This window comes from Triturus cristatus, chromosome 11, assembly GCF_964204655.1.
Source record: "Triturus cristatus chromosome 11, aTriCri1.1, whole genome shotgun sequence".
Classification (NCBI taxonomy): domain Eukaryota; kingdom Metazoa; phylum Chordata; class Amphibia; order Caudata; family Salamandridae; genus Triturus; species Triturus cristatus.
The window spans coordinates 1,151,053,046-1,151,066,697 of NC_140594.1; the positions used below are offsets into that span (position 1 = coordinate 1,151,053,046).

General features: G+C 48.3%; 1 protein-coding gene across 1 annotated transcript in view; it reads right to left on the reverse strand.

Annotated features, from left to right (window-relative positions):
• LOC146788619 (uncharacterized) overlaps positions 1 to 13,652 on the reverse strand; it is a 1,185,638-nt gene that overhangs the window by 1,028,639 nt on the left and 143,347 nt on the right. The window contains exon 15 of the mRNA XM_085635786.1: positions 88 to 212. Within this exon, the coding sequence (XP_085491912.1) occupies positions 88 to 212 (125 nt within the window). The remainder of the gene's footprint in view (positions 1 to 87; positions 213 to 13,652) is intronic.

The window sequence follows — 13,652 nt, forward strand, 5'->3', positions numbered from 1 at the left end:
CTGAAATCTTGCCCTGGTTCTATTGACTCTCTTGTCTTGTATTCCAGTAATGTTCAGTCTGATGCTGAAGAATTTCACGATACTCACGTAAAGGCTACTATAGAAGTTGCTGTCGAAAGGGAATCCAATCGGGATGCTGATAAATTGTGAAGAGAAATCCTGTTTGAGCTGGGTTGCTCTCCAGTCAGTACTGTAGTCAAAGAGCCTAATCTCTGGAAACATAGAGAGGCAATTTTAAAATTAAATAGAGGTACAAATTTACAAAAATATAATGGTCTTTATAAACAGTTGTAACTTTGACACACCACATAGTGGTTTTACCAACTAAAAAGAAGAATGTCAAATAAAAATGGCACTAAACAAATACGTTGGGGAAGTAACATACCATGAACATAACATGTGGTGCACACAATGTTATATATGTGTGCTTTATTGTTAATTTGTGTTTCATATATGTTTAGAACACATATTCTACATTCTACATTAATGTAATGGAGGTATATATATATATTTAACTAAAGAAGCTTTGCGTGGTCATTTCCCAAGTAAAGAGGCCGATGGTGATACCTGTGAGGGAGGAACCGGCTGGTGATGTCTTGCCGTGAGTGCGCCACTAAAATGCTTGGGCAATTTGATGGAAAATAATAACTCGGCAGTCCTGCCGTGGGGGGCAGCAACATCCAGAAAAGAGGAGACCGCTGATCGGAACCATTCCGAACTGTTATGCGGTACGGCGATTCGGGACATAACAAGACCATGAAAACTTCTTGGCAGCCCACTCAGGGAGAGAAAATTAACCTTAAAAGGAACAGTCTCGCAGGACCTACTTAAGGTGAAACACGCTCTGACAACTACACATCCCAGAATGCAGAGCGCGCACCAAGCGCGTCCTACTAAAGGCGGAGTCTGCACAGAGTATCCTGTGACTGTTTGAATGGCGACCTCTGAAGAAGAAGCAAAGGCTTTGAAGGTCCTATAAAGATTTTAACTAAAGAAGCTTTGCGTGGTCATTTCCCAAGTAAAGAGGCCGATGGTGATACCTGTGAGGGAGGAACCGGCTGGTGATGTCTTGCCGTGAGTGCGCCCCTAAAATGCTTGGGCAATTTGATGGAAAATATATATATGTGTGTATATATATTCACTGAAAAAAACATAGGTTTCAGGGCTGTTATAGTTAGCTGGACATTTCACTCGTACTAAACCATTGAAATTCCTCTGTTATAGTTAGTTCTGCTAACTATAACTCGTGTGCCCGCAATCCACTGCTGATGATGTCACATATTACATCATTCATGACATGGTCAGTGACATCACTGATAACATCCCTGATGGCATCTCAAATGACATCACTGATGACATCACTGATGACATCATCCAGTGAATGTGGTTTGGTACCCAGGGACCCTCAGGGTTGAAGACGAATTAATTCCTGAACTTAAAACACGCCACAGGGCGTGTTTGCACACATATCACCTCAGGCCCCGTCCCTCCCTTCACCACTGTGAAACGCGCCCCGTGGCGCGTTTTAAGTTGGGAGATTACCCCCCCTTGAATCCTGAGGGTCCCTGGGTTGCAACTAGCCCACCAGCTACCTCCATTAAGCGCCACAGAGCTGCGTTGCAGAGGGGTGTAAAAAGGGGTGTGGCCTCAGAACACCTCTCTGCAACGCAGCCCCCTGGAGCATACTGGAGGTTCCTGGTGGGCTAGTTCGGCCCCCAGGGACCCCCAGTATTCAAGGGGAATTAGTTCCCCATCCGCAAACGTGCCAGGGGGCGCGTTTTCACTCGTACAAAACCATTGAAATTCCCCTGTTATAGTTAGTTCAGCTAACTATAACTCGCGCGCCCATAATGCACTGCTGATGACATCACATATTACATCACTCATGACATGGTGAGTGACATCACTCATAACATCACTCATGACATCTCAAATGACATCACTGATGACATCATCCAGTGAATGTGTGTTTTTCTGAAAATTAAATATGTTTTATATATGTATATCTCAAGGTCGATGGAAGAATAAATGGGTATATACGTGTTTAAATGGATAATTTAACCCCTTCAGTGCCCGCCCCTTTCCCCGCCCAGTGCCGGCCGTTGCATTAGCGGGCGGGGTCTATGACGAGCTGGACTCGTCATGGGCACAGCGCCACCGCGGCCCATGACGAGTCCAGCTCGTCATGGGCACTGAAGGGGTTAAAAAAAAAAATTGATTGTATAACTGACTGAATTTCTACGTTTTTTTTAAATGCTAATTCCTAACTATAACGTGCCTGAAACCTATGGTTTTTTCAGTGAATTTCAAAGGTTTTTTAAATGCTAATTTCTAACTATACCTACGGAGATAGGACATGTGAAGAAAGTAGGAAAAACGTATAGAAAGAAAAAAAAGAAATGCAGAAAGAAGCAACAGTAGTCCTCAAAGACAAAGAAAAGTGCAGAAAGAACAAACAGAAGAGCAGAAAGAAGCCTTGTTGCAAAATCATACTGTACCCTCAACTTTTTCAGACGGATACTGGTGGTAACTGAGTCTGAGTAACCAGTCCTAGAGCCAGTGCTATGTTAAAAGACACTTAGAATACAGTGAAAACACCTACATACACTAGGGAACACTATGCGTTGAGGTCTCCCTGTGATTAGCATGACCTCCTCTGTAAGCCCCTAGTATATAATAGGGCAGGGGGAATAAAACTACCTCTTAAAACGCGCGTTTGCACACCTCACCTCAGGCCCCGTCCCCTCCCTTCCCCACTGTGTAAACACGCCCTGTGGCCGTTTTATGTAGGGAGATTAAGTCCCCTTGAATCCTGAGGGTCCCTAGGGTCCAACTAGCCCACTAGGTACTCCAGTAAGTGCCACTGAGCTGCGTTGCAGAGAGATGTAAAAAGGGGCATGGCCTAGACCACCTCTCTGCAACGCAGCACAGTAGCGCTTACTGGAAGCACCTGGTGGGCTAGTTGGCCCCCAGAGTCCCTCAGGATTGAAGGTGAATTATTTCCCCAACTTAAAACACGCCACCGGGCGTGTTTGCACACGGAAACTCAGGCCCCGTCCCCTCCCTTCACCACTGTGTAAACACGCCCTGTGGCCGTTTTTAGGTCTCGCTTGGCGTAGACTGAGCAGACATACGCAGTCTCGCTGGCGAGATTTAATGAGTTAGGTTAGATTTCTGTAGTGGGCTTTAAGCCCCGCCCCTCTTTTCCACTGGCTGGCATCACCGTTTATGTTAAACGGTGGCCAGCCACTGGAAAAGAGCGTCTAGTGACGGACACTTTTCTCTTTTAGAGCCGTCCCAGTTGGACTGGCTCGGTTGCTTTACGTTTGTAGTAAAGGCTTTTCTTATCTTTATAGGGCCATGTGTTTCAAACATATGACCACATAAAGACAAGAGATTGGCTGCGGCGCAGTCCTGTTTCAGTTTCAGGAACGCGTTGCTCTGCCTTGTTTTAATAAGATTTCGCTGAAGCAGTTTTGCGGTAAGGCAATATGCAAATGTGGGATACTTTTCTTTTTCGCACCTGGGTGGATTTTTAATTCCAATCCAACCCTGCTTCGCAGCACCGTGTTGAGTCTCTTCCACTCTACCCACACAGCACCACAGATGTCCACAGCGATGCAGATAGTGTTTTTCCCTGCTGCTGTGTCCTGCAAAGCCAGCCGTCCTCTGGTTCTCCCGCCTGCTCCTCGTCTCCTCCAGCACTCCGCAGCTCACCTCCACTCCACATATTCCGCCTTCCTCTGGAAAGGCTCCGTGCTTGTTATAGACCCCTTAATGGTGATTAGAAGATCCCTCCTTCCCTGCAGGCCTGATTTTCCTCACCCCATCCAGGTCGGGCGGAAGTACCTCATATCACCAAAGTCCACAAGCTCTTCCACAAGCTCTTCTCCGTCTCAAATCCAGTCCAGCAGTACCATCACTGGTGCTGAGGTCCTCTGCAGCCGCCGTCCCCTCCCGCAGAGCCACGTGGGACACAGCCACTCACCCACCGCAGTGTCTGCAATATTGCTCTCTTTACCTATACCAATAAATGGGGAAACGCAGAGACTAGCCTGTATTTGATTTGATAATTGATACATACCCCTTACTGATTTAATCCTCAGGTGGTCGAGTAATATTCGTGTGCATTAGGCTGATTTTAAAGCGTCTGAGGGAACTTCTGTGAGCAGCGCTATGCGCTTTACATTTATTATTATTTTAGTGAGCAGACACAGGCGCGAGGCCTCGCGTGCACATTCACCGGCTCTAAGGCCTCCCAGAAACACCCAAGCCGCGAGGGCTATTGCAAGCTCCGCATCGGGCTGGATAGAAAGCGTTGTATGCACAATACGCTGCTGTGATGGCTGCTTGTGCACCAAGAGCTCCGGCCTCCAAGAGCCTCTCGTGGACAGATACCGTCTGCAAGGGCCGCTTGTGAACTGCAGCAGTTACATCGTCAAATACAGATCAGCCTTTTTAAGTAATTTTTTAATCCCAATAAAATTGGCCATCTTCTCCCAGATCTCCAATCCTTCCCTCTCCTCACGTTTACCAGTTATGCCTTTCCTGTAGATAAGCCTATGAATTATGGGGTATCTGTACTGGGCTTGAGGTAATTTGATGGCGTCTTCTATGCCATACTTGAAACCTCCCCATTGTGGAGGCCCCAAGTGTGCGTGGAGATGAAAGGGAGTTTTACGATCTTCACATCCCCTTCTGAGAGCCACTCCGATGTTAACTACACATAGGCAGTGTGGAATTTGCTTTGTGCCCAATGCCCTTGCAACAAAAGACTTGTGTTGCCGATCAAGTGAATGTTTCTTATACCAACAGGTTTGATGCCTAGGGAACAAAAACACTCCCACTTGGCTCAATATTGTTAAAGAGCTCCCTAAAACTCTATTTTAACCAAAAAACATCACCAGAATATTTTTTGGCAATGATAAACATTGTGAAGGCTATGGTGTTCTATGACGTTTGAAAAGTGCGGAAAGTTTGGGAGATAAGTAACCATTCCCAACAAATACTGTAGCGTGTTTCAAATGCAGCTACAGAAAACCTTTAAGTGTGTTCACAAAGTAATTTAAAGCAGAATATAAAGTGTATAACAGCACACTGCAGTAAGCATAGGCTTGTTAGACATTCTGATATTTACAGAAGTTGTTAAGTACGCTGCTGATTTTTACTCAAAAAATGAAAAGCTCACATCCATAGTCTCTTGGCAATGTTAAGCGTTGTGAAGGCTAACGCGCATCTTCGGCCTACGCCTTTAGTGATGTTTGAAAAGTAAGGAAAGATTAGGAAATGAAGTAAACATCCCCAAGGAAACACTGCAGTGCGTTTCGAATGCAGCTTCAAACAAGCATGTGCAATGCAATAGGCGTCGCATTTACGCGAGTTTAAGCTATTGGCATTGTAAATGACAATGCCTTTTATTTATGTTTTAAAAACAAAAACAAAAATAAAAGGCATTGTTATTTGCAATGTCAATAGCTCAAACTCATGTAAATGCGAGGCCGATTGCATTGCAAATGCTTGTTAGTTGGGAGATTAAGTTCATTTGAATCCTGAGGGTCCCTAGGGTCCAACTAGCCCACTAGGTACCTCCAGTAAGCGCCACAGAGCTGCATTACAGAGGGGTGTATCAGTGGCACGGCCTGGACCACCTCTCTGCAACGCAGCGCAGTGGCGCTTACTGGAAGCACCTGGTGGGCTAGTAAGCCCTCAGGATTGAAAGGGAATTATTTCCCCAACTTAAAACGCGCCATAGGGCGTGTTTGCACACGTCACCTCAGGCTCCGTCCCCTCCCTTCCCCACTGTGTAAACACGCCCTGTGGCCGTTCTAAGTTGAGAGATTAAGTCCCCTTAAATCCTAAGGGTCCCTAGGGTCAAACTAGCCCACTAGGTACCTCCAGTAAGCACCACAGAGCTGCGTTGCAGAGAGGTGTAAAAAGGGGCGTGGCCTCAGAACACCTGTCTGCAACACAGCTCCCTGGCGCATACTGGAGATACCTGTTGGGCTAGTTGGCCCTCAGGGACCCTCAGTATTGAAGGGGAATTAATTCCCCAACTTACAACTCGCCAGGGGGCGCGATTGCAGAGTGCTGCAAGGAGGGGGCGTGGCCTCCGGCACAATGCCGGTCTTTTTTTTTTTAAGAAGGAGAGCTGTGTAGCCCCCTTCTTTTTCAAATTTATTGGCCCTGGGGACCCCATCCCCCGGGCCGTGTAATTTTTTTTTTTTTTTAAACAAAAATTGGAAGGGGGCCGCGTGGCCCCCCTACCGAGGCCTTAATCAGCCCCCGGGACCCCAAACCCCGTAGCATGGCCTTTTTAAAAAAAAAAATCTTTAGGAGGGTGTCACGTTCCACTGCCACTCCGTCGGTCTTGACCGATGCACAAAGGGTTCCACCTCCAGATGTCCCCGACTCTGGATTTAAACCAACACAGAGTGCTAGGGCTATCAGGTGAGGGAAAGGGATTAGGAAGGGACCAGCGGGGAGGAGGATACCTGCAACAAAAGATTACATAAAGAACAACAGTAATACACCATCGCTACTCTCTTTAGGTCTCACTAAATACACCTTAATAAATGTGTCTCTACATACACTCCACCTAATATGCACCAGTTCCATATTGCGATGCCTTTCACCCAAGAAGGACATCCAGAGCCCTGAACCATCAAGCAGCCACCGAACATCCATACAATTCCTCCCCGTCCCTGTTCCAAATCATAATCGAACTCTGCTGTTCATTCCAGCAGTTTTCAGGGCTTTATAGTCCACGTGTTGTTCTGCATTAATTGAATAGCGTTACAACAAACAAATGATGGACGGAATGCTGACAATGCAGACATTCTCCCCCAGTCAAGAGATCTGGGTTAAATCCATTGTTCTTTTGCCCACTACGCCACCCCAGTTCAGACATGCCATATGCAAATCAGTCTTGACCCTGTGCCTCATGAGAACAGTCCAGCCCGAACTGCCAAGCAATGTCTTCCCTGGACCGGAATCAAGCATCCTAGGACCGGTTTCTGGCTATCAGCCGTCATCAGCCAGGATAGCTTGACTCCAGTGGCGTAGTGAGCACGGGACCCACGTCTGGGCATACCCATCCCACTTAGGGCGAAAAGCGTTACAACAAACAAATGATGGACGGAATGCTGACAATGCAGACATTCTCCCCCAGTCAAGAGATCTGGGTTAAATCCATTGTTCTTTTGCCCACTACGCCAACCCAGTTCAGACATGGCCATATGCAAATCAGTCTTGACCCTGTGCCTCATGGGAACAGTCCAGCCCGAACTGCCAAGCAATGTCTTCCCTGGACCGGAATCAAGCATCCTAGGACCGGTTTCTGGCTATCAGCCGTCATCAGCCAGGATAGCTTGACTCCAGTGGCGTAGTGAGCACGGGACCCACGTCTGGGCATACCCATCCCACTTAGGGCGAAAAGCGTTACAACAAACAAATGATGGACGGAATGCTGACAATGCAGACATTGCAGACATTCTCCCCCAGTCCCCCAGTTGAGAGAAATGCAAAATGAATCTTCTATAGTAGTTGGAAAAACCCAAGAAACACTGGACATCTCTCACATTCTTCGGGATCGGCCACTCCTGCACTGCCCCCACCTTTCTCTCAGCCATGCACAGCCCGGAGGGACTTAATACCACCCCCAGAAATTCCACTCTTTCAACGTGGATTTCGCATTTGCTCAACTTACAAAACAGATTGTTTTCCCTTAATCTTTGTAATATTTGTGACACGTGCTGTATGTGCGCTCATTGGAATAAATCAGTATGTCGTCTATGTACACGACGGCGGTCTTATCTATGTACTCCTTAAGGACATCATTGAGGAAATATTGGAATGCCGCCGGGGCATTACAAAGCCCGAACGGCATAACCATATATTCGAATAATCCATAGCGCGTTTTGAACGCCGTCTTCCACTCATCTCTCTCTTATCCGGACCAGGTAATAGGCCCCTCTTAGATCCAATCTGGTGTAGACGGCTGCCTCCTTCACCTGGTCCAACAAGACAGGGATGAGTGGAAGAGGGTATCGGTTGCGAACTGTGTTTCGGTTCAACACGCGGTAGTCAATGCATGCCCGTAATTCGCCGTTGGCCTTTTTGATAAAAAAAAGAGGCGAAGCCGCAGGGGAACGGGAGGGTCTAATAAACCTGAGGTTCACGTAATGTTCGAGGTAACTGCGCAGGTGAGCGGTTTCTGGATCTGATAAGGCATACACTCTACAAGAAGGCATGAGTGCCCCTGGTATCAAGTCGATCTGGCAGTCATAAATTCGGTGTGGTGGCAGCTGCTCGGCCTTACTTTCACTAAACACCTCCCTATATTCTTCATAAACTGAGGGAAGAACCGTCTCTTTCTCTGCGGCTGTAGCGATATGGTATCCCTGTGTGAGAGCCAAGAGATGGGTAGGGTGAGCACACAAGCAATTCTCTCTACACTATTCGGTTTCGAATTCTACTGTCTTCTGCTTCCAATCGATCGTGGGATTGTGTCTTCCCAACCATGGCATACCGAGGATAATCTCGTACTGAGGAGCCTCGATGATGTTCAACGCCAACTCCTCTACGTGATCCCAGTCATTTCCTGGTTTGGTCAGTGTGAGAGTTTCTGTGACTTCAGTGATGGGCCCAGATTTCAGCGGCTTCCCATCTACTGCTAAGACGTTTTCCGGAATGGTTCACGGGAGACGCTGCAACCCCAGGCGCCGCACCGACCCGCTATCAATAAAGTTCCCGGTGGCTCCCGAGTCCACCATTACCCGACCTCATGGGCGTATGTACCCACAGCCAGAAGCATGGGCAACAGGATGTGGGACTCCGAAGCAACCGAGTCTATTACCGCCAATGAGGGCAGCTGCAAGACCTGTAGTTGGGGTGCTTCGGTTCTCTCTCCGTGGACCACTTGGTCGGGAAGAGGGGTGGTGATCATGGTGACCGCCACTTTTTTATCAGACAAATACCCGCTTGGTTTCCTGGGCTTTACGGGACACTCCCGCACATAATGGCCCTTCTTCCCGCAATACATGCATAAGCCAGAGGCCCTGCGTGTCTCTCGTTCTGCTCGAGACAACGGAGCTCTGACTGCCCCCACCTCCATGGGTTCTGTCTGGGCCTCTGAGGAGGAACCCGTCGTTCTGGTGCCCCTCTCTGCTTTCTCGACATGAGCGTATACCCTCTCTCCCTTCCTTTCGGCCAACCTATGGTCCAGTCGTAGGGTGAGATTCATTAGATCTGTGTATGTAGTAGGTTGAGGATCGATTTGTGCGAGCACGTCCTTCATCTCGTCCCGCAGCCCCTGATAATATAGAGACATTCTCTTTTCTTCCGGCCATGCCGTTTCAGCTATAAGGCGATTGAACTGGGTGAGATATGTCACTAAGTCCTGTTTTCCCTGCCTGAGTTCCAGCAGTTCTCGGTCTGCTGAGAAAGTGGTGGCTCTGCGGTCAAACACCCTCTCAAACTCCTTGCGAAAGGAGTTCCAGTCAGTGAGCAGTGGGTCATCGTATTTAGCCAAGGGTACCGCCCAACTGGCAGCGTCCCCTGTCATGTATGAGATGGCAAAAGCCACCCGGGAATGGTTAGTGGGAAACTGTGAGAAGTTGGCCTGATATATGATGACACTAATTCTAGTGTACACCTTGTATCAGTCCAAACAACCCTTATGGTGATTGGTTGTAAAGTCAACCTTATAGACCAGCTATCCTAGTGGTAGCATGGACAAGAGCAGTCTTAGGCTAAACTCTGAAGGGCATGTGAAGCCAGCTGTTATACCATGTGTAACCCCTTGAATACCAAATGAAAGGACACCACAACAGATTTATATACAAATAGAATGTATTTTTTCTAGTCAAACCCTCAGCACTCTTTATGAGATTCGAGGTAAGTACAACACAGTCTTAATTATGCATACATTAAATCACACAGGTAAGTAATACAGTTAGGCCCTAGGGGCCACGCCAACCAAATACTAAGTAAGTGGTATAAGGACCACTGTCACGAACACAGGATAGGCCTAGGCCTAGGCAATCGCTGGGGCTACACTACACTACCAAAGGTTAGGAAGTGGGAGACCCACGGGATTCAGGTGCAGAGTGGAAACACTCACGCGTAATGCGTAAAGGTCGATAGAATTACTAGTAGTTAGAATTTAACAGTTTTAGGACATTTCTGGTATAGCTAGAAAGTCGAGACTCGGAAACTAGACCCTAGGATAGTCACTACCCTTGTGAGCACCGGAGTACTCAAGTTACTTAGCCCACGGGCTGCGGGTGCATAGGTGTGAACTTGCGTCGGGTTTCGTCGTGGACTTCTATGGATGCCTGACAGAAAGTTGCTGACAGGCAATCAGTCAAGAGTGTCCGGTGGATCCCAAGGTGGGGATCAAGAAGGAAGGAACCTGCAAGCAGAAGGGACAGAGTCTAGGTCACCAGCCAGGAGCCAGGAAGGAACCAGGGAGGAACCAGGCGATGTCGTGAAGATGCAGGTGAAGAGGTGAAGCTTGTCGCAGCAGCCACGGGTACCAGGAGATGTCGAGGACGACCAGGACCAGGAGGTGAGCTGTCCCACGAAGGCTCTTGCTGTCGGCGGCGTCGAAGTCGAGTCAGGACCCAACAAGCCTTGGCAAGCGGAACCCACGCAGGATGGAGGACTTGCTTCTGGTGCTTCTCTTTCACAGAGGAGTGGGTGCCAGTCTGGAGGAGCCGGTCCAGCAAGATGAAAACAAAGGTTCGTCGTCGCAGAGGCTATTAGCCAACGGGCCAGCAACCGGACAACACGTCGAGCACACAGGTGCAGAAGGGCCCCACGCAGAACACATGAAGTGTGGGGAGCTGGTCTTCTATGCAGGTGGTGCTCGGGAGTGGGGCTTCTCAATTCCCCAAGCACAGCCTCGAGGGAGCCTCGGAAGTCACGCTAGTCAGTTACTAGCCACTTTTCCCAAGTCGCCAGTCCCACGTCCCTCGTCGCCTCCACGGGTCTCAGCTTCGCTGGAGATGTGGATCTGGGTCAGAGGTGTCTGGAAGTCTTGGCGCTGGTCAGTCTCTGCAGTCGTCCCTCGTAGGATTCAGTCGCAAAGGAGAAGTGTGGCTCACTGGTTAGAGTAGGCAGACCTGGAAGCAGAGGTCAGTCCGGGACCAGGGTTCAATTCCCGGCTCGGCTGGGTCTTGAGTCCATAAATTGTCCATGGACTCGATAATTCTCGCTCCAGTGCATACTCGATTCATGGGTTCACACTCTGTGACTCTGGGCAATAGCTTGCTTAATCTCCACAATGGCCCCTCGCGGCGGGATGCCTGGCTTTCACCTTGTGGATGCCCTGCTGGGTTATCTCACAGGGGAATACCAGGACGGGTTCCCTAAGCAAGCGCTTAGAGAACGATTGGTGATTTGCGCTATATAAATATCTGTACATTTACATTTACATTTACAAAGCAAGCAGCGGTCGCTGGATGGTGCCTGGTTGCCCAGGGTGGTCACTCCTTGGCCACAAGGGAGATTTCTTCAGTCTTCTTCCTGAGGTCGAATGTCGAAGGTCCAGAGTTTCTGTTCAAGTTGCAGATTCAGGTTAATCTAATTTTAGCAGGGCCCAACTAGCTACTAATATACTGGGCTAGTGGGCTGGGCAACCTGCAAGGTCCCTCCTATGGGTGGGACCAGGAAGGGGAGTGGCTACACCCCCTTTCCTTTGTCCAGTTTCGCGCCAGCACCGGTTTGAACTGGACTATGCATGGGACACCTTGTGTGCCCCAGGCAGTGTCTAGTTTCATTCAACCCTCCCTGCCCCAATACACTAAATCCTGTCTAGGGTGGTGCTCGCACCTCCCAAGGCAGGAAACCTATTGTCCAAGCCTCCCTCGCTGGAAGGACTCCCAGCAGCAGGAGGTCAGACTTGTGTCTGTGGCAGCAGCATCCATTTTGTGATGCTGGGGCTCTGGTTAACTTTAACTGTGTAAGTAGGTTTTAACATGTCTTCTCCCTCTAGAAGGGGGGAATAATATCCTCATTGCCAGAAATGGTATGGGGGTATTATTCCAAAGTGTTAGACACCTTACGCGACATGTTTCGATAAAGCCAAACCATAGTTACCATAACCGTTTAAGATTATAAGGTACTTTAAGAGTATATGGTAGGCTATATCATAGAACAGCTATAAGGACATGGTTCCGAAATCTGCAGACAGGCTCAGCTCATGCTAGAGCACCATCTCACATGTTACCAAGCACTCTGCCTCCAGGATTGTTAAGGCCTGCCATAGGAGTGGCTGATAGGTACACATGTGTCTATATAAGGTAGGTATAGGAATACTACACCTAAGCAAGGGGTGATTACACGACCTTGCCCCAGCTGAGTGATCAGCCAGTTGTGTCATAATGGAAGGCCAGGCCAGGGGTGGCATAATACATGCTGCAGCCCCTGGTAGGCCTAGGGTACACCTATGCCCTGGGTACCTAAGGTACACTGTACAGGGGCCAATAAGGTGATCCTATCCAATTGGGTTATGCACCTAAAGTACATAGTATTAGTTTAGAGAGAGAACAGCTGGGCTGTGGGTCTGATTAGCAGGCCCACAGCCACATCTAAGTCGAAAACCAGTGAAGCAAAAGCAAAAAGTGGGGGTGAACATAGAAAGCAGACCCTACTCTCCTACAGAAACGAAGCAGGTTTGCACGAAAAGTGTAACATGATTTGAGTGAGGAATGTCTGGATCTTGAGGGGATCCCCTGAAAACCTCTCAGGACTAGCCAGTGGAATGGGAGGAGATACGTTCACGTGTATAGGGGATGACACCTGAGTGGCGTCGAACGGATTCCTACCCTGGCGATCCACCCTTTCCCTGAGGGCGGCTGCTTCTGCCTTAGAGGCAGCTAATTCCTGTTGCACCACCAGGAGAGCCTGTAACACGTCATCTAGGGACGCCATGTTTGTGCTTAATTTTCGTTTTCACCCGCCACTACATGGCCCCCCTTTGCGAGGCAAGTTTCAGCACTCACGGCAGTATCATCCTAAACCCGGCTGCAGTACTCACCTGAACAATGTATTATGGGAAATGAAGTCGTGCATTAAACTTCTATTCCCAGATGGCAGCAGGGTCAGCTGTTCTCCCACCAATGGGGGTGCCACAGATATTTAAAGGAGGGAGCAGGTCAGTAGCATTTGAGGAAGACGATGTGAGAAGGTGGCCTGATATATGCTGTCCACTAGTTCTAGTGGGCACCTTGTATCAGTCCAAACAACCCCTTATGGTGATAGGTTAAAGACGACCTTTATTGAAAGCTATCCTAGTGGTAGCTCTGGAGAGCAGCCTTCAGGCTAAGTCTTGAAGGAATGTAAAGCAGCTTGTTTTACCAATCTATAATCTCTTGAATGATCAAATGAAAGGACAACCACACCAGGTATATATTTAAAAAATATGTATTTAGGTTAACACACACCCCTCTAGTCTCTTTATGAAACTGGAGTTCGAAGTACTTGAGTTACAAGATAGCAATGATCAGTAATAGCACAAATACACGTTTGGGCCCTAGGGGCGTACCAAACGACATACCAAAAAAGTGGTTTAAGAACCACGACTCAACTAGACACAAGGCTAGAGCCTATAGACTCTCTGGTACCCCAAGGAACCACCCAAGGTAGTGACA